At 43.3% G+C, this 21,862-nt stretch overlaps 1 protein-coding gene across 2 annotated transcripts; it reads left to right on the top strand.

The window, feature by feature from the left end:
• The first annotated feature begins 408 nt into the window (after nucleotides 1-408).
• On the top strand, nucleotides 409-6,039 carry LOC109891387 (intermediate filament protein ON3-like). 2 transcript variants are annotated; one of them, XM_020483876.2, is made up of 9 exons: nucleotides 409-993; nucleotides 2,706-2,914; nucleotides 3,056-3,116; nucleotides 3,197-3,292; nucleotides 3,431-3,595; nucleotides 3,752-3,877; nucleotides 4,057-4,277; nucleotides 4,393-4,448; nucleotides 4,641-6,039. In XM_020483876.2, exons 1-9 carry the CDS (start codon nucleotides 574-576, stop codon nucleotides 4,802-4,804), a joined length of 1,518 nt encoding a protein of 505 aa, XP_020339465.1. In that variant the 5' UTR covers nucleotides 409-573; the 3' UTR covers nucleotides 4,805-6,039. The 2 variants fall into 2 exon arrangements, with proteins under 2 accessions (XP_020339465.1, XP_020339466.1); XM_020483877.1 differs by having other exon boundaries at nucleotides 446-993; nucleotides 4,393-4,442.
• The last annotated feature ends 15,823 nt before the right edge of the window (nucleotides 6,040-21,862 follow it).

Below are 21,862 nucleotides of genomic sequence, written 5' to 3'. Positions count from 1 at the left end.
GATAAGCTATGATTTTTAAAAGTTCTGTAAACACATAAAGATGTCTCCCACACATAGTGACACTACAATAAAGTATCTCCAAGTTTGTACTTCATTGTACTTCATGCACTTTCTCGTAGCTCTGTGACAGAAAGCTAGACTCCTTCTCGAAGAGACCTCAACTCCTCGTCTACTCTCTTCTCATCTCTCCAATCCCCCGCACAACTCTCTCTCTCCCCTTTGACCAGAAGCAGGGTGTGTCAGGGCTTACATCCACTCAATCCTTCCCTACCAGTCTGACAGGATGGGCCACTCCTGCCAGCCACAGCCTCAGGGAATCAAGGGAGAAGGAGGAGGAGTGGGCAGTGAGACGGAAAGACTGTGAGAGTGAAGGTTAAAGTGGGTCACCCTGTTTCAGGTGAATGCTCCTCCCCTTGACTCTAGAGCAGGATAAAACCAGCGAGGTGTCAGCCAGATCGTCACTTGAGGAACTTGACTCTCCTTTTTGAAGCCTCCTTGTCCTTATTCCGTTGCTCTCTCTTTTGAGAATTCAGGCTTGTAAAGCAGAGTCAACACTACCCTAAAGTTGCAACCATGAGCTTCAGCAGGACAAGCTACAGAAGCGGCGGCAGCAGCATGGGCGGCGGCATGGGGGGCAACACCACCATTCGCAAGAGTTTCACCAGCCAGTCCTTGGCTGCTCCCGGATCCACCCGGATGAGCAGCGGGTCTGTCCGCCATTCTGGCGCCGGGTTCGGTGGTGGCATGGGTATGGGCGGAGGCAGCAGCTTCAGCAGCAGCAGCGCAGGTGGCTACGGTGGTGGTCTCGGCGCTGGCTATGGTGGTGGTATGGGTGGTGGATTCCATGGCGCCACCATCACAGCTGTCACAAGCAACCAGAGCCTGCTGGCACCACTGAACCTGGCGATCGACCCCAACATCCAGGTTGTCCGCACCCATGAGAAGGAGCAGATCAAGACCCTCAACAACCGCTTTGCCTCCTTCATCGATAAGGTTAGTTCCTTTCAGTTAACCTGTGAGTCTTCACCTTGCCTGTACTTCAAATGCTAAGCATTCACATCAATATCAACTGCACACAATTTTACTGTCTATACTGAAGTGTGCAAAATAAGTGCCTGTACACTGTTCTTTTGACTTCATCATGCACTGAAATGAAAAATTCTGAACCCTGTGTTGAGAATGCTATCATGGTGCTTCTCCCTTCCAGCTATACTATCTGTAGGCTTCCGTGTGAGACTGTTGTCATGTAACCAAATAGATCATTGACATTGACCACCACCATGAAATACTTGAAGTTTGTATTGACGTGCAATGATCACAATCAATAGAGTAAACCAGAAAGATGACAAATACAAGTTAGCGTTGGCTTTCACCTCACATATTAGCTTGCTAATATAACAGCATAGCATTTATTGGCTGTATAGAGCTGAGTAAAGCTGTTCTCCAAATGCAGGCATGTTTATGTTTCTGCTGACAGCCCTTATGTCACATATGTCACATCTCCCACAATTTACACTCTGACATAAGAAATAGATAGTAAAACAAGGGAGCTGTAAATCTTATCTCTACTGCTGAATCTGTCAATTAATTATGACCTTTGGGATTAGAAAAGGGTATATACTGTGCAGAGGCTGTTTCTGATTATGTCCATTTGTGTTGAGCTTTCACAAAAGTTGTAAAAGGACCCCACCCAGGAGTAAACAATAATACAATAAAGATAACCTGAAGCCTTGTCAGGTCCTGTGACTTTAACGGCCTCTTTGGCTGCTATCTAAACAAGGGTGGAGACCCATCTCTCCCTCTGACTCAACCATCGCATGCCTGCAGGGTGTGGTTGTGTGGACAGAGTGCCCACATAGTCCAAACTCTTAGTTTTTTTTAAAAGTCTGGAATGAATGCGTGGACTTCAGAGTGAAACAGAGCAAAAGAGATGACTCATAGCTATGAGAGATAGGTAAAACACCCACAGTGAGTTAGGGTTAATCCCACATACACACACAGTGAGCCACTCCTTGTCAGGGAAAGTTTAGATATGCTTTGGCATGCCAATAAACACTCTCTCACTGGCCCTGTTTTGTTTTGAGGGTGAACAATGAGAGCTACACATCTCAGGGCAGATTATCGATGGGATAAAGATTAATTTGACCTCCCAGGATGTTGGCTTCTCAGACTCTGTGTTTACCCCTAGATTACCATATGTCATCATCACTTATATCAACAAAGTCTTGGACAGGGTGTGCCTGTTCAAACACAAACCTGTGATGCTATCTATGCAGGTACAGATGTGGATTTTACTGCAAGTCTACTACAAGGTTGACCTAGGAGAAGTTATGTTTTTGCCACACCCTTGGAGCACCATTCTTTCCACTTCCTTTTAAAACATCTACAGAAGTCTACCCAGGAGAAAGACTGACAATTAAATCGTAATGTAGAGTCTATGAAGCCTTATTCATGGATCCATCCATCACACATCATCATTCATTAATGACCACATTCATCCATTTATTCACTCACTCACTGACCATTTCTCTTTTGTCCATGCAGGTTCATGCACATTCATTTATTCATCCACCCATTCATTAATTTGTTTGTTCGTGCTTTTCTTCCTCTTTTCCTTCTTTCCTTCTTTCCTTCCTTCCTTATTTCCTCCATTCATTCACAAGTTTCAGTCAATGGCACTGACCATTTCCCTTTTGTCCCTGCAGGTGCGTTTCTTGGAGCAGCAGAACAAGATGCTGGAGACCAAGTGGAGCCTCCTGCAGGACCAGACCACCACCCGCTCCAACATCGACGCCATGTTCGAGGCCTACATCTCCAACCTGCGCAGACAGCTGGACGGCCTGGGCAATGAGAAGATGAAGCTGGAGGGGGAGCTGAAGAACATGCAGGGTCTGGTTGAGGACTTCAAGAACAAGTAAGTTGTCTATATGTCGGATGTGCATGAAAAGTAGACAACTGGCCATATTAGTATAAGCAATAGTTGGTTTAACCTCAGTGTAACTAGCAACCAGACCGATGACTTTGCATGATATATTTACCTTCGTTTTTTCACCAGGTATGAAGATGAAATCAACAAGCGCGCCTCAGTAGAGAACGAGTTTGTCCTGCTGAAGAAGGTGTGTGAGATAACATATCTCTCCATAACTCATGTCACAGTTATTACATCATCCATTAACTCCTCTCTCTCCTTCCCCAGGATGTTGACGGTGCTTACATGAACAAGGTGGAGCTGGAGGCCAAGGTTGACGCTCTACAGGATGAGATCAACTTCCTCAGGGCCGTCTACGAGGCGGTACGAACCATTCATGAACTTTTCACATTTACCATACAACACATACTGTAGATCTTCAATATCAGAATCTTGGAGAGCTTCAACACTACATCATGATAGCTTGAAAGCATGAAATCTAATCCTCTCTTGGTTCTTCAGGAGCTGCGTGAGCTGCAGGGCCAGATCAAGGACACCTCTGTGGTGGTAGAGATGGACAACAGCCGTAACCTGGACATGGACTCTATTGTCGCTGAGGTGCGCGCCCAGTACGAGGACATCGCCAACCGCAGCAGAGCTGAGGCCGAGACCTGGTACAAGCAGAAGGTAAGCCAAGACCAGCTTTCAATTGCAAGATCAAAATATATTAACATACTTTACCAGAACACGTTCATGCAAAATAAGCAACATTGCTGTGAGCACTTCATCAATCTTCACCGCCCTCCTTTTCATTCTCTTATATTTCCTCCCATATTTTCTCAGTATGAAGAGATGCAGAGCTCTGCTGGACAGTATGGTGAAGACCTCCGCTCAACCAAGACTGAGATCGCCGAGCTGAACCGCATGATCGCTCGTCTCCAGAACGAGATTGAGTCCGTCAAGGGTCAGGTGAGGGTGAAATCTCATTTCAGAACCTCCTTTGAGAGGATTGACCATAAATGCCTGATGTCCAAGCAAGATGGTTCACTAGCGTATTACCATTAGCCACAATTATATACATGTATTTTGAATGAGAGGTTTGCTAACAACAAAGGCTAATGCTAATGCAAAATGTTCTCTTACCACAGCGGGCCAACCTTGAGGCTCAGATCGCTGAGGCAGAGGAACGCGGTGAGCTGGCAGTGAAGGACGCCAAGCTCCGAATCAGGGACTTGGAGGATGCTCTCCAGAGAGCCAAGCAGGACATGGCCCGCCAGGTGCGCGAGTACCAGGAGCTGATGAATGTCAAGCTGGCCCTGGACATTGAGATTGCCACCTACAGGAAGCTGCTGGAGGGAGAGGAGAGCAGGTGAGTGAAAGTGGAAGCTGGATAGTTAAGATAACCTCTTAGCTTAGCATGTTAGCAATGTTACTTAGCAACTTTCTATCCAAAGTTTGCTAACATTGCACTTATCTGTTCACAGAATATCCTCGGGTGGTGCATCTGCAACAATCCATGTGCAGCAGAGCTCTGGTGGCAGTAATACCATTTTTGATATAATTTCTCATTGTGTCACCATATAAGACATAGGCATGCTCTTCACACTTCAGCTTTAGAACCTTTTCTGTTATTCTGACTAATACACACCCAGTTTGACATGCATCATTGACTCCCGAATATCCTCTAGCTTTACAGCAGATTAAACTGATCCCACTGTCTCTCTGTACCCAGACTACTCCAGCGCAGGCTCAGGTGGATTCGGCTATGGTGGCGGCAGCAGCAGCTACGGCGGCGGCAGCAGCAGCTATGGTGGCGGCAGCAGCAGCTACGGCAGCGGCGGTGGTGCCACAATCACCAAGTCCATGACATCCACCAGCTCCAGCAGGCGTTTCTAGAGACTGTCAACTCTCCACCCAAACCAGACCCATACCAATCCACGGTGCTACGCAGTACTCTTAGACCTACACAGCTGATTTACAGTCGGATTGATGACCTGTATTTACGTTTATTTTTCAATCCCTCCCAAGACAAAAAAAGAAGAATAGGCAAGTTGAATTACACTGCCTTGGTAGATTCACTGGAAAACAATGAAAGTATCACTGTTATTTCAGGAACAATACCTGTTCTCCCCTATATTATTCACCATAATTCACAGGTAACCAATAATGTACAAGTGCCAGTTCCTCACAAGGCCAACATTTCTATCTTTCTGCACTGATGTTTAAGGAATATAAATGGAAAAAGAAAAAGAAAATGTGTGAAAACGTAAACCAACCTTAAAGAAAGCTAGCTAAGGATCTACTCTGTACCTTTGTCAGCTTGTAGCTTGCATCTACATGTATCAGTGGTTTTTGGGCATATTGCTCTAGCTTCATACTCATAGATGGCAGTGTCATGGTCATAATCAATTAACTTTGGGCACTTGCTGATTTGGCAGCTGAATGGAGAAAACCATTGACACTATGTGGTGCTATGAACAAGTGATGCCTTCATATTCCTTTTAGGTGATTTATGTATGCTATGAAAGTGATGATGTGTCACAGGATGCTGCTGAGGGGAGAACAGCTCATAATAATGGCTGGAATGGAGTGAATTTAATGCTATCACATGGAAACTATGTGTTTGAGTTCTATACCATTACATTACTATGAGTCCGTCCTTCCCAGTTAAGGTGCCACCATCCTCCTGTGGTGTTGTCATAACAAAAATAGGCCTTTTTTGCTAACACATGACATGTCTCTTTCATAGTGTACTGAAGTAGAAGGAACAGTAGTCAATCTTCAGTCACATAACTCAAAAGGATATACTTGTTTGTCAGAGGTTTACATTTTAGAGAAGTTTCCTGTTAATAGTTTTTTCTTTGCTTGGTTTTGCTTTTGTTACCATTAGAAGGAAATAATGTTGTGACCAGATTCTACATAATTTGTGACAATTGACTTAACACCATAAATAACTAAATTAATTAATTTGAGATCTTTAATCACTGTCTCTAGTGTGTGAAATGTTTGCCTTTTTTATGAATTTTGTGTACTTCACATGCCTCTCTGGCACCATCTAGCTGTGCCTTCATTGATCAAACTTCAATGTTGAGCATTCTGGAATTTCAGATAATTAAACTCCATTAAACTGATCTAACTTTTTATTTATATTGTTAATAAGAGTCGATTGACACGCCCATGCGTCAATCTTTGTAACATCATATTTTTTCATTTCCCCCAATTTTTATCTTGTCTCAACTCCCCAACGGGCTCGGGAGAGGCAAAGGTCGAGTCATTCGTAGTCCAAAACATGAACCGCTAAACCGCGCTTCTTAACACCCGTCTGCTTAACCCGGAAGCCAGCCGCACCAATGTGTCGGAGGAAACACCGTTCACCCGGCGACCGAGATCAGCCTGCAGGCACCCGGCCCGCCATCACTAGAGCGCGATGAAGTAAAGCCCCCCCCTGCAAAACAATCCCCTAACTCGGACGACACTGGGCCAATTATGCACCCGCCCTATGTGACTCTTGATCACAGCCCGGGATCAAACCCGGGTCTGTAGTGATGCCTATAGCACTGCGATGCAGTACCTTAGACCACTGCGCCTCTCGGGGGGACCTAGAGATGTGTTTTTGCATGGGCTGCTTCCTAATCCACCGCATCCACCTATGTCGACCTTCCGAATCTGCAGTTGAAGGTGGCCTAGCTACAGAAGGGTTTGTCAGACCATGAGACATCCTGAAAATTGTTCTTCTCATGATAAATGTGTTATTCAATGCCTTTCTATGGGCTGTAGTAGTAAAGGTCAAATTCAATATTCACTGCTCAAAAAAATTAAGGGAAAACTAAAATAAGACATCCTGAATGAACGAAATATTCTTATTAAATACTTTTTTCTTAGTTAGTTACATAGTTGAATGTGCTGACAACAAAATCGCACAAAAATGATCAATGGAAATCAAATTTATCAACCCGTGGAGGTCTGGATTTGGAGTCACACTCAAAATTTAAGTGGAAAACCACACTACAGGCTGATCTAACTTTGATGTAATGTCCTTAAAACAAGTCAAAATGAGGCTCAGTAGTGTGTGTGGCCTCCACGTGCCTATATGACCTCCCTACAACACCTGGGCATGCTCCTGAAGAGGTGGCGGATGGTCTCCTGAGGGATCTCCTCCCAGACCTGGACTAAAGCATCCGCCAACTCCTGGACAGTCTGTGGTGCATCGTGGCGTTGGTGGATGGAGCGAGACATGATGTCCCAGATGTGCTCAATTGGATTCAGGTCTGGGGCCAACCGCACCAGCATATGGTCTCACAAGGGGTCTGAGGATCTCATCTCGGTACCTAATGGCAGTCAGGCTACCTCTGGCGAGCACATGGAGGGCTGTGCGGCCCCCCAAAGAAATGCCACCCCACACCATGACTGACCCAACGCCAAACCGGTCATGCTGGAGGATGTTGCAGGCAGCAGAACATTCTCCACGGCATCTCCAGACTGTCACGTCTGTCACATGTGCTCAGTGTGAACCTGCTTTCATCTGTGAATAGCACAGGGCGCCAGTGGCGAATTTTCCAATCTTAGTGTTCTCTGGCAAATGAAAAACGTCCTGCACGGTGTTGGGCTGTAAGCACAACCCCCACCTGTGGATGTCGGGCCCTCATACCACCCTCATGGAGTCTGTTTCTGACCGTTTGAGCAGACACATGCACATTTGTGGCCTGCTGGAGGTCATTTTGCAGGGCTCTGGTAGTGTTCCTCCTACTCCTCCTTGCACAAAGGTGGAGGTAGCGGTCCTGCTGCTGGGTTGTTGCCCTCCTACAGCCTCCTCCATGTCTCCTGATGTACTGGTAGCGCCTCCATGCTCTGGACACTACGCTGACAGACACAGCAAACCTTCTTGCCACAGCTCGCTTTGATGTGCCATCCTGGATGAGCTGCACTACCTGAGCCACTTGTGTGAGTTGTAGACTCCGTCTCATGCTACCACTAGAGTGAAAGCACCACCAGCATTCAAAAGTGACCAAAACATCAGCCAGGAAGCATAGGAACTGAGAAGTGGTCTGTGGTTGCCACCTGCAGAACCACTCCTTTATTGGGGGAGTCTTGCTAATTGCCTATATTTTCCACCTGTTGTCTATTCCCTTTGCACAACAGCATGTGAAATGTATTGTCAATCAGTGTTGCTTCCTAAGTGGACAGTTTGATTTCACAGAAGTGTGATTGACTTGGAGTTACATTGTGTTGTTTAAGTGTTCCCTTTATTTTTTTGAGCAGTGTATATATATATATAATTTTTTATTAAGTATTTTGGGGGGATACCTACAGGGGCCCGAAAATTCTAAATGATATAGCTAAATGATCCATGGTATGACCATCTTAAAACAATTCCATATGTTAGCTTAGTAGAACCCTCCCCCTGAAGGCTTAGACAGATAGATTACTCAAAAACCCAGTTAGTGATTGGTCACTATCTTGTGAACGGACACAACAATCAGTTAAACAAATAATTAAAGACAACATCCAAAGTCCCAATGTTTTATTTCACTAATTTCGTATTCGACAATTGCGTTTGATCAAATTATGACTTCCCATCCTACTCAAGACAGTCTAACTACATTGCATTAAATAAACAGAATCACATAGACAATACCAACCTACTCCCTTTATTGCGCACAACGTCTTTCCCAGAGTCTCATATGACTGGTAGAAAGTAGTCCACCATACACTGAATAGGGTGACCTTTCAGAGGTGGGTTCATACACATGCAGTGTCTACTGCACAGGGATTGTATGGATGTTTTCTGTGCGATCTCCCTGCATGTTTCTGGACACTACCTCGATTCCCGCTGAGGTCTCTGGGCAAACTGAGGTCACCCGTTTAGAAGTCAAAGCATTTGGTGTCTCCCGCTTCTGGACACGATATGGCAGCTCCAGTTGAGGTTGTGAGGAGAGCCGCAATGAGGCCAACATTCGGTTTGTACCATTCTGTTGAAAGGGGGAGATAAAAAAGGGTTACTGTGAAATCTGAGCATTGGGTATGTAGTGTAAGATAATTCAGGCAGTCTTTACACTAGTGGATTACACTGTATGGGAGTGGGGTAAGTTGAGCCCAAAGGGGTAAATTGAGACACCCTTGTTTCTAGGAAACCATACACAAAATTAATAATTTGATATTTAGGAAGAGGTCATCATTTCATGGAGACTGTGAAGGACAAAACCACATGAAAAAAAGTGGTAAGCAAGTTCGGTACACGAAGGGATTTTCACCAAGTCAGTTAATTTATTGTATTAGAGCTTGCCTAGTTAAATAAAGGTCAAATAAAAAAAATGTAAAGGAACAACCCCGCCCCCCCAAAAAGAAATGCTCATAAAATGCAACTAACTGGATTTATGTCAACTCTGTTAGACACCATAAAAGGCATTTCATTTTTACAATTATTGTTCATTATAAACTGGGTGGTTTGAGTCCTGAATTCTGATTGGCTGAAAGCCATGGTATATCAGACCTTATAAACCGGGTAGTTTGGATACTCGATACTGATGTGCTAAAACAGCATTTAGCCATGTGTATGTGAGACCGTATACCATGACTATGACATTTAGCCTTTTCACCTTTATATCGTTGTGTCTTTCACCTCGATAAAATGGCTTCATCAACAATGGCTTCATCAACAAAATAAGCCTTTAGATTAACTTGAGAGAAACCAAAACTAAAAGGACATTGTGAGCTAACAAGCTAACAAAGTGGGCACTTACCTGCTACACTGACTGTTGTGAAGAAAAAGGGTGCATTGTGAGTTTGGAAACACAACAAAAACGGAGCTGAACATAATTCTACAGGACTTTTATGGTTCAGTGAGAAACAGGAATGCCAAAGAATATAGGATTGTTTAGCAGCTACGCTGGACTGGTTTGAACTGACATATAACAACCCCCCTCTCATTTGGCATAGTATACAGAATGACACCACATTCACAACGTGCAACCAATGTGTCTGTCGACGTAAGGTACATGTCAGGTACACAAAAGAGCCAATGGGAGTGAACACCCACTGCAAAAATGCTGCCAAAGATCTGCAAAATAGCTGGCCCGTCACAGATTTACACAAACCACTGTCTTCGAACCACCATGATCCAGAAACTGTTGGGTGACAGAGATACGAAAAATAGTGTCTGTTAGAAGACACAGATTTGAAACCTCTCCAAATCTGGAAGCGGCGGAGTGTGATATATGGCCAATATACCATGGCTAAGGGCTGTGTCCAGGCACTCCGCGTTGCATCGTGCATAAGAACTGGCCTTAGGCATGGTATATTGACCATGTACCACATCTCCTCGGCCTTATTGCATAATTGTACAACGGATGGTTTGGGATTCCCATTGTTAGAGCCTATCCTGCCCATGATATATGAGACAACATACACACATTCATTAACAGTGCCATCATTTATGTCATTACCTAGCAACACACTACTCCCTGTTGCTACTACTACTACTACTACAAATACTACTACTACGACACAGTCTCCTCTGAACAGTTGATGTTGAGATGTGTCTGTTACTTGAACTCTGAAGCATTTATTTGGGCTGCAATGTATGAGGCTGGTAACTCTAAAGAACTTATCCTCTGCAGAAGAGGTAACTTTGTGTCTTCCATTCCTGTGGTGGTCCTCATGAGAGACAGTTTCATCATAGCACTTGGAGAAACTTTAAAAGTTATTGTAATGTTCTGTATAGACTGACCTTCAGGTGGATAAGTAATGATGGACTGTAGTTTCCCTTTGCTTATTTGAGCTGTTCCATAATATGGACGTGGTCTTTTACCAAATAGGGCTACCTCCCCTACCTTGTCACAGCACAACTAATTGGCTGAAATGCAATGAGGAAAATGTACTTTTAAGAAGGCACACCTATTAATTGTAATGCATTCCAGGTGACTATCTCATGAAGATGGTTGAGAGAATGCCAAGAGTGTGCAAAGCTGTCATCAAGGTAAAGGGTGGTTATTTGGAGAATCTCAAATATAAAATATATTTTGATTTGTTTTATACTTTTTTGGTTACTACATGATTCCATATGTGTCATTTCATAGTTTGGATGTCTTCACTATTGTTCTACAATGTAGAAAATATACAAAATAAAGAAAAACCATTGAATGAGTAGGAAATCTTAAACGTATGACCGGTAGTGTACATAAGGTCATTTTTCAGATTGGGATTATTTGAGCCAGACAAGGGCATTTCTGACAAATTAATAATATGGAAAGTATTTATAAAATATTTTCCTTTTAGAAGATGCCCCTGCATGTACATTTTAAGATAAAATAATGCAACAAAATAAAAATAGTTTCCTTACTTTGTCTCAACTTTCAATAATCTTTCAATAATATCTGAGCAAATTTCCTGCTATTCTACACATTGATGCTGAGAGACATTTTTGCAGTTTGAAAGCAAATGTTCTGTAATTCAAAAATGTATTTCATGGCTTATGATGTGTTCATATGCTATCTGAGGGGCCCGACCTCCAGGGGTGTGTAGGTGTGCTACGCCAGTGCAGATAGCGCTATTATTCCTTATGTCGTTTTTCAACTACTGCTTTAGACTGCCTACTATTTGGTATTACAATCTTAATAGTTATGCTGCCATATCGTAGTAAAAATGTTTAAACATTGCCAATGTTTGCAATGATGATTAGAAAAAAACAATAAAATGGCTTCCCATGTGGCACAGCGGTCTAAGGAACTGCATCGCAGTGCTTGAGGCTTCACTACAGATCCAGGTTCGATCCCTGGCTGTGTCGCAGCCAGTCGCGCCCGGGAGACCAATGAGGCAAAGCACAATTGGCCCAGCATCATCCGGGTTAGGAGAGGGTTTGGCCGGCCGGGATATCCTTGTCCCATCGCACTCTAGTGACTCATGTGGCGGGTCGGGCACATGCACGCTGACACAGTTTCCTCCGACATATTGGTGCGGCTGGCTTCTGGGTTAAGCAAGCAATGTGTCATGAAGCAGTGCGGCTTGGCAGGGTCATGTTTCGACATTCGCCTCTCCAGAGGTGAATGGCTCTTGACCTTCGCCTCTCCCGAGTCCGTACGGGAGTTTGCAGAAATGGGAAAAGACCGTTACTACCAATTGGATATCACAAAATTGGGGAGAAAAAAGGGTAAAAAGTACACAAGAGTAGGCCTGGCTCGCAGTCTGTATTCCAATTAATCTCAATGTTGTTTGATGGGGTTGAGGTCAAGGCTCTGTGCAGGCCAGTCAAGTTCTTCCACACGATCTCGACAAACCATTTCTGTATGGACCTTACTTTGTGCACGGGGGCACTGAAACAGGAAATGCCCTTCCCAAACTGTTTCCACAAAGTTGGAAGCAGAGAATGTAATTTCATCCTGTAACGTTAAGATTTCCCTTCACTGGAACTAAGGGGCTTAGCCCAAACCATGAAAAACACCCCTAGACCATTATTCCTCTTCCACAAAACTTTACAGTTCGCACTATGCATTCGGGCAGGTAGCGTTCTCTTGGCATCTGCCAAATCCAGAGACCAATGGTGGCGAACTTTATATCACTCCAGCCGACACTTGGCATTGCACATGGTGAACTTAGCCTTGTGTGTGGCTGCTCGGCCATTGAAACCCATTTCATGAAACTCCCAACAAACTATTCTTGTGCTGACGTTACTTCCAGAGACAGTTTGGAACAAGGTAGTAAATGTTGCAAACGAGGACAGACTGTTTTTACACGATTCGTGCTTCAGCACTCGCCGGTCCCGATCTGTGAGCTTGTGTGACCTTCTACTTCATGGCTTAGCCGTTGTTGCTCCTAGACGTTTCCACTTCACAATAACAGCACTTGCAGTTGACCGGGGAAGCTCTAGCAGGGCATCCTATGACGGTGCCTCGTTGAAAGTCCCTGAGCTCTTCAGTAAGGCCATTCTACTGCCAATGTTTGTCTATGGAGATTGCATGGCTATGTGCTCGATTTTACACAACTGTCAGTATTGGGTGTGGCTGAAATAGCCATATCCACTAAATCGAAGGGGTGTCCACTGTAACTTCCACAGTTGTTTAGATTGCCTATGTTTATAATAACCTCTCTGGTACAAGGTGGGACAACAGCCAGTGAAATGCCAGGGCACCAAATTCAAACCAACAGAAATCCCATAATTAAAATTCCTCAAACATACAAGTATTATACACCATTTTAAAGATAAACGTCTTGTAAATCCAACCATAGTGTCCGATTTCAAATAGGCTTCACGGCGAAAGCACACCAAACGATTATGTTAGGTCAGCGCCTAGTCACAGAAAAAAAAATCCAGCCAAGGAGAGGGCTCACAAAAGTCAGAAATAGCGATTACATTAATCACTAACCTTTGATGATCTTCATCAGATGGCACTTACAGGACTTCATGTTACACAATAAATGTGTGTTTTGTTCGATAAAGTTCATCTTTATGTCCAAAAACCTCATTTGAAATTGGTGTGTTATGTTCAGAAATGCATTGTCTCAAACAAACATCCGGTGAAAGTGTTGAGAGCCACATCAAATAACAGAAATGCTCATCATAAACATTGATAAAAGATACAAGTGTTGAACATACGAATGAAGATAAACTTCTCCTTAATGCAATCACTGTGTCAGATTTCAAAAAGGCTTACGGCGAAAGCACACTTTGCGATTATGTTAGGTCAGCGCCTAGCCACAGAAACCCATACAGCCATTTTCCAACCAAGGAGATTGCTCACAAAAGTCAGAAGTAGCATTAAAATTAATCACTCACCTTTGATGATCTTCAGCTGGTGGCACTCCCAGGTCTGCATGTTAGACAATAAATGTTCGTTTTGATCGATAATATCCCTCTTTATGACTAAAAACCTCCTTTTTGTTTGCGCGTTTTGTCCAGTAATCCGAATGCAGAAGGCACTAAGTCCAGATGAAAGGTTTTCAAAAAGTAAGATAAAAAAAGTAGGATCAATCCTCCGGTTGCTTTTGTTATAAATAATCAATAATATTTAAACCGGACAAAAGCTTCGTTCCCAATCAGGCTCATGGCTGATGTCTGGAAATTTCCACTGTCCACTGATTGAAAGTGCCGTATCTCCCTCATTTTTCAGAATAAAAGCCTGAAACAATGCCTAAAGACTGGCCACGCGTAGAAGAAACCATAGAGCTCGTGAACTGGGTCTAGGTTTGTATGGTGGATAGGCTTTCAATGGAAAAACAGCCTTTCAAAATAGTACTTCCTGGTTGGATTTTCCTCTGGTTTTTGCCTGCCATATCCGTTCTGTTATACTCACAGACATTATTTTAACAGTTTTGGAAACTTTAGAGTGTTTTCTATCCAAATCCACTAATTATATGCACATCCTAGCTTATGGGCCTGAGTAGCAGGCAGTTTAATTTGGGCACGCTTTTCATCCGGAGGTGAAAATACTGCCCCCTGCCCAAGACAGGATAACTGAGGTTGGGCGTTTGTATACTTTAACTTAACTTCACTCAGAAGTATGCTGGCGCCAGAGAGGATCACTGCCGTTTTATAAACTTACACAAATGCTTGTCTTGCTTTGGCTGTAAAGCATAATTTCAAAATCTGAGATGACAGGGTGATTAACAAAAGGCTAAGCTGTGTTTCGTTATATTTCACTTGTGATTTCATGAATATGAATATTTTTTAGTAATATTTTTTGTCCGTTGCGTTATGCTAATTAGTGTCAGTTGATAACAATTCTCCCGGATCCGGGAGGGGTAGTTCTAAGAGGTTTTTAATGAGTCGGACAAGAGAGATTTACTCCAGACACCCTAACAGGCCCCTCATCCCCGTCATTCACAGGAGAAAGAGACAGAGATTTTGCGGAAGGAGATCGGGGTCTCTTGTGACGATCAGACGAACAAGTGGCTAATCTGCCTTTGCCCCACGTACTGTTAGCCAACGTACAATCATTGGAAAATAAAATAAGAACTAAAAGCACGTATATACAACGGGACATTAAAAACTCTAATATCACTGAGTCGTGGCTGAACGACGACATTAATAACATACAGCAGGCGGGATATATACGCTATCGACAGGATAGAACAGCAGCCTCTGATAAGACAACGGGTGTCGCTCTATATATATTTGCAAACAACAGCTGGTGCACGATATCTAAGGAATCTCTAGGTTTTGCTTGCCTGAGGTAGAGTATCTCATGATAAGCTGTAGACCACACTATCTACCTAGAGAGTTTTCATCTGTATTCTTCATAGTTGTCTACATACCACCAAAGACCGATGCTGGCACTAAGACCACACTCAATGAGCTGTATATCACCATAAGCCAAGAGGAATACGTTCATCCAGAGGCAGCGATCCAAGTGGCTGGGGACCTTAATGCAGGGAAACAAATCAGTTTTGCCTAATTTCTATCAGCATGTTAAATGTGAAACCAGAGGGACAAAAACTCTAGACCACCTTTATTCCAAACCCAGAGACGCACGTGCACAAAGCTCTCCCTTGACCTCCATTTGGAAAATCGGACCATAATTCTATCCTCCTGATTCCTGCTTACAAGCAAAAATGAAAGCAGGATAGCACCAGAGACTCGGTCAATAAGAAAGTGGTCAGATGAAGCAGATGCTAAACTACAGGACTGTTATGCTAGCACAGACTGGAATATGTTCTGGGATTCTTTCGATGGCATTGAGGACTACACAACAGCAGTCACTGGCTTCATCAATAAGTGCATCGATGACATCGTCTCCACTGTGACTGTACGTACATACCCCAACCAGAAGCCATGGATTGCAGGCAACATCCTCACTGAGCTAAAGGGTAGAGCTGCCGCTTTCAAGGAGCGGGACTCTAACCTGGAAGCTTATAAGAAATCCCGCTATGCCCTCAGATGAACCATCAAACAGGCAAAGCATCAATACAGGACTAAGATCGAATCTTACTACACCGGCATCGACGCTAGTTGAATGTGGAAGGGCTTGAAAACTATTACAGATTACAAAGGGAAGCACAGCCGAGAGCTGCCCAGTGACACAAGCCTACCAGACGAGCTAAATAACTTCTATGCTCGCTTTGAAGAAAGTAACACTGAAGCATGTATGAGAGCATCAGCTGTTCCGGATGACTGTGTGATCTCGCTCTCCGCAGCCAATGTGAGTAAGACCTTTAAACAGGTCAACATTCACAAGGCAGCAGTGCCTGACTCATTACCAGGACGTGTACTTGGAGCAGGCACTGACCAACTGGCAAGTGTCTTCACTGACATTTTCAAACTCTCTGTTATACCAAGATGTTTCAAGCAGACTACCATAGTCCCGTGCCTAAGAACACTAAAGTAACCTGCCTAAATGACTACTGATCCGTAGCACTCACATCTGTAGCCATGAAGTGCTTTGAAAGGCTGGTCATGGATCACATCAACACCATTATCCCAGAAATACTACACCCACTTCAATTTGCATACCGCCCCAACAGATCCACAGATGATGCAATCTCTATTGCACTCCACACTGCCATTTCCCACCTGGACATAAGGAACACCCATGTGCGAATGCTATTCATTGACTACAGCTCAGCGTTCAACACCATAGTGCCCTCAAAGCTCGTCACTAAGCTAAGGACCCTGGGACTAAACACCTCCCTCTGCAACTGGATCTTGGACTTCTTGACGGGCTGCCCCCAAGTGGTAAGGGTAGGTAACAACACATACACCACACTGATCCTCAACACAGGGGCCCCTCAGGGGTGCGTGCTCAGTCCCATCCTGTACTCCTTGTTCACTCATGACTGCATGGCCATGCACGACTCCAACACCATCATTAAGTTTGCAGATGACACAACAGTGGTAGGCCTGCTCACCAACAACGACGAGACAGAGTATACGGGAGGAGGTCAGAGACATCGCCGTGTGGTGCCAGGACAACAACCTCTCCCTCAACGTGATCAAGACAAAGCAGATGATTGTGAACTACAGGAAAGGAGGACCGAGCAAGCCCTCATTCTCATTGACGGGGCTGTAGTGGAGGTTAAATAAAAAAAGCTGATTTGTTTAACACTTTTTGTTTACTACATAATTCCATAATTATTTCATAGTTTTGATGTCTTTGGTTTGAAGTTGAATAAAACAAAAAACATCAGAAAAATGTACTAAATGTTAACTTACTACACAAAGAAATCCTAAAATGGTCTTTACTTACTTTGGAATTGAATTGGTGTGGTGAGTTGCAGGTGCCTGTAATATAAAAATCACTGATTCACCCAGTTTGAATAGATAAAAATGACTATTTTGTGTCACAGTGTACCCTACTGAGCAAAAATATTGTAGCCAAACAATATTGTAGCCAAACATGGACAATCTCAAGGATACAAGTCCATCTACAGAGACCTTGATGTTCCTCTTTCCACCGTACTAAATGTCATCAAAAAGTTTAAGGCCATGCCACTAGCCAATCTCCCTGGACATGGCTTTAAAGAGAAAACTTGATGGAAGATTGCAGCGAAGGATTGTTCGACTGGTGGAGAAAGCACCTCAATCAATTGCCACAAAAATTCCATCTGACCTCAGACATAGGATATGACAGTTTCAGCTCGCACCATCCATCGCCAACTCAATGAAAGAGGGTTATATGATAGGAGACAGTCAAACATTGAGTCAAACATGGAGGTTCAGTGACCTTTTGGGCCTGCCTTGCGGCCTCTGGCACTGGGTGCCTTGAATGTGTGCATGGCATGATAAAATCAGGAGAATACTAAGGCATTTTGGAGCGCAATTTTGGACCCAGTATCAGAAATCTGCGTCTCCGTCGGAGGTAATGGGTCTTCCAGCAGGACAATGACCCCAAACACACTTCAAAAAGCACACAGGAATGGTTCAAACAAAACGCTGGACAGTTCTGAAGTTGCCAGCAATTAATTCAGATCTAAATCCCATTGAAAACTTGTGGAGAGATCTGAAAACAGAGGTTGGGAGAAGGCACCCTTCAACTCTGGGAGAACTGGAGCAGTTTGCACAAGAGGAAGGGGCCAAACTGCCAGTACGGAGGAGGTGCAGGAAGCTCATTGATGGCTATAGGAAGCACTTGATTGCAGATTTTTTGACCAAAGTCCGTGCTACCAAATAGTCTAGAGTGTCAATAATTCTGTCAAAGCCATTTCTGTTAATTTCTTGATTTAAATGGATATATTAAGTTCTGAATCAAAAACAATGGTTCTGTAACATTAACAGTGAAATAAAGACTTGTGAAGACCCAATACTTCGGTCAATTTCAACTTCTTTTGTGAGAAAATTGTGAGTTACTTGAAAAAAGTGCAAGGGTATCAATATGTTTGTCCACAACTGTATATAAAGGGCGTCATTGTCAACATCCTGAAGTAGCCGTTTAAGATTCAAGATCACATCAAGTTTGCAGTGCAGAAAAAAATCACCCAATAGGAAACATTGCCTGATTAACTCATGTAGCTAAATGCATATACACAATGTGCAGCTTTAATATCATAGTAATGATATGTAAGGCAATATACAGTGCCGTGCGAAAGTATTCGGCCCCCTTGAACTTTGTGACCTTTTGCCACATTTCAGGCTTCAAACATAAAGATATAAAACTGTATTCTTTTGTGAAGAATCAACAACAAGTGGGACACAATCATGAAGTGGAACGACATTTATTGGATATTTCAAACTTTTTCAACAAATCAAAAACTGAAAAATTGGGCGTGCAAAATTATTCAGCCCCTTTACTTTCAGTGCAGCAAACTCTCTCCAGAAGTTCAGTGAGGATCTCTGAATGATCCAATGTTGACCTAAATGACTAATGATGATAAATACAATCCACCTGTGTGTAATCAAGTCTCCGTATAAATGCACCTGCACTGTGATAGTCTCAGAGGTCCGTTAAAAGCGCAGAGAGCATCATGAAGAACAAGGAACACACCAGGCAGGTCCGAGATACTGTTGTGAAGAAGTTTAAAGCCAGATTTGGATACAAAAATATTTCCCAAGCTTTAAACATCCCAAGGAGCACTGTGCAAGCGATAATTTTATCAGACCACTGCAAATCTACCAAGACCTGGCCGTCCCTCTAAACTTTCAGCTCATACAAGGAGAAGACTGATCAGAGATGCAGCCAAGAGGCCCATGATCACTCTGGATGAACTGCAGAGATCTACAGCTGAGGTGGGAGACTCTGTCCATAGGACAACAATCAGTCGTATATTGCACAAATCTGGCCTTTATGGAAGAGTGGCAAGAAGAAAGCCATTTCTTAAAGATATCCATAAAAAGTGTCGTTTAAAGTTTGCCACAAGCCACCTGGCAGACACACCAAACATGTGGAAGAAGGTGCTCTGGTCAGATGAAAGCAAAATTGAACTTTTTGGCAACAATGCAAAACGTTATGTTTGGCGTAAAAGCAACACAGCTCACCACCCTGAACTTACCATCCCCACTGTCAAACATGGTGGTGGCAGCATCATGTTTTGGGCCTGCTTTTCTTCAGCAGGGACAGGGAAGATGGTTAAAATTGATGGGAAGATGGATGGAGCCAAATACAGGACCATTCTGGAAGAAAACCTGATGGAGTCTGCAAAAGACCTGAGACTGGGACGGAGATTTGTCTTCCAACAAGACAATGATCCAAAACATAAAGCAAAATCTACAATGATTTGAGCGAACGAATAATAAAACAAATAAAAAGGTAAAACCTTTTGTCAAAAAATACAGCAACCTCAGTTCAACACCTAGCGATGTAATAAAGAGATTTTAGCCTTTTGTGGTGGCTAAAAGAAGCAGTTCAGCCATGATCCGAGAGAATGTTGTGTATCTCTTTACTGGAAGCTGGAGGATTTTGATAGATTTTTTAAAGGCTCTATTTTCGATGGGTGCTAAAGTGGTGCAAGTGTCAACAATTTAGCTGTCTATCACATCAGCTGGCTTGCGCTGCGATGGGACATGTGCCAATATTTTACTGTAGGTGCGTCCTTAAAAACTAAGAGCATAAGTGACAATTACAATCAGAGCAAATAGGAAGATGTAAGACTTACCAAAAACAGGTCTTAGCGTTAACGCTGTTGGTAATGGCATGGATTTTGACACCAGAAGCGCAGCCTATCCAGCCGTGACGCACGGTGATGGAAGATTGCAGCAAGGATTGTTCAACTGGTGGAGAAAGCACCTCGATCAACTGCCACAGTTTCCAGCTCACTTCAGACATAGGATTTATTTCTGATACGGTCGCAAAGCTAACTAAAAAGCAGCATTCCCCAAGAGAGGATGGCTTTCACTTCAGCAGTGATATATATATATATCATTAGAAAGCAAATTACGGATTCCTCTTTAAATCTGCGTATTCCTCCAAAGCTCAGTTGTCCTGCATCTACAAAACTTTGCCAGGACCTAGGATCAAGGCAGACACTCAAGTGTTTTAGTAGTATATCTCTTGACACAATGATGAAAATAATCATGGCCCCTAAACCTTCAAACTGCATACTGGACCCTATTCCAACTGAACTACTGAAAGAGCTGCTTCCTGTGCTTGGCCCTCCTATGTTGAACATAATAAACGTCACTCTATCCACCGGATGTGTACCAAACTCACTAAAAGTGGCAGTAATAAAGAACTCTTGAAAAAGCCAAACCTTGACCCAGAAAATATAAAAAACTATTGGTCTATATCGAATCTTCCATTCCTCTTCAAAATGTTTAGAAAAAGCTGTTGCACTGCAACTCACTGCTTTCCTGAAGACAAACGATGTATACGAAATGCTTCAGTCTGGTTTTAGACCCCATCATAGCACTGCGACTGCACTTGTAGAGGGGTTAAATTACCTTTTAATGGCGTCAGACCGAGGCTCTGCATCTGTCCTCGTGCTCCTAGACCTTAGTGCTGCTTTTGATACCGTCGATCACCACATTCTTTTGGAGAGATTGGAAACCCAAATTGGTCTACACGGAAAAGTTCTGGCCTGGTTTAGATCTTATCTGTCGGAAAGGTATCCGTTTGTCTCTGTGGATGGTTTGTCCTCTGACAAATCAACTGTAAATTTCGGTGTTCCTCAAGGTTCCGTTTTAGGACCATTATTATTTTCACTATATATTTTACCTCTTGGTGATGTCATTCGGAAACATAATGTTAACTTTCACTGCGTTGCGGATGACACACAACTGTACATTTCGATGAAACATGGTGAAACCCCAAAATTGTCCTCGTTGGAAGCCTGTGTTCCAGACATAAGGAAGTGGATGGCTGCAAATGTTCTACTTTTAAACTCGGACAAAACAGAGATGCTTGTTCTAGGTCCCAAGAAACAAAGTGATCTTCTGTTGAGTCTGACAATTAATCTTGATGGTTGTACAGTTGTCTCGAATAAAACTGTGAAGGACCTCAACGTTACTCTGGACCCTGATCTCTCTTTTGACGAACATACTGTATCAATGACTGTTTCAAGGACATTTCTTCCATCCACGTAACATTGCAAAAATCTGAAACTTTCTGTCCAAAAAATGATAAAGAAAAAGTAATCCATGCTTTTGTCACTCCTAGGTTAGACTACAGCAATGCTCTACTTTCCTTCTACCCGGATAAAGCACAGAATAACCTTGTTAGTGCTAAACACAGCTGCTAGAATCTTGACTAGAACCCCAAAGTTTGATCATATTACTCCAGTGCTAGCCTCTCTACACTGGCTTCCTGTTAAGGCAAGGGCTGATTTCAAGGTTTTACTGCTAACCTACAAAGCATTACATAGGCTTGATCCTACCTATCTTTCCGATTTCTGTCCTGCCGTACATACCTACACGTATGCTACGGTCACAAGACACAGGCCTCCTAACTGTCCCTAGAATTTCTAATTAAACAGCTGGAGGCAGGGCTTTCTCCTATAGAACTACATTTTTATGGAATGGTCTGCCTACCCATGTGAGAGACGCAGACTCAGTCTCAACCTTTAAGTCTTTATTGAAGACTCATCTCTTCAGTAGGT

Source organism: Oncorhynchus kisutch, linkage group LG5 (genome assembly GCF_002021735.2).
Source record: "Oncorhynchus kisutch isolate 150728-3 linkage group LG5, Okis_V2, whole genome shotgun sequence".
NCBI classification, from domain to species: Eukaryota; Metazoa; Chordata; class Actinopteri; order Salmoniformes; family Salmonidae; genus Oncorhynchus; species Oncorhynchus kisutch.
This window is presented reverse-complemented; position numbering and strand designations above follow the sequence as displayed.

What these genes read in the sequence shown, in the direction of transcription:
- LOC109891387 (XM_020483876.2), top strand. Translation starts at nt 574, where the DNA reads ATGAGCTTCAGCAGGACAAGCTACAGAAGCGGCGGCAGCAGCATGGGC. An exon ending in TTGAGTCCGTCAAGGGTCAG is followed by an intron (nt 3,878 to 4,056) that starts GTGAGGGTGAAA and finishes CTCTTACCACAG; the next exon opens with CGGGCCAACCTTGAGGCTCA. An exon ending in GCAGCAGAGCTCTGGTGGCA is followed by an intron (nt 4,449 to 4,640) that starts GTAATACCATTT and finishes CTCTGTACCCAG; the next exon opens with ACTACTCCAGCGCAGGCTCA.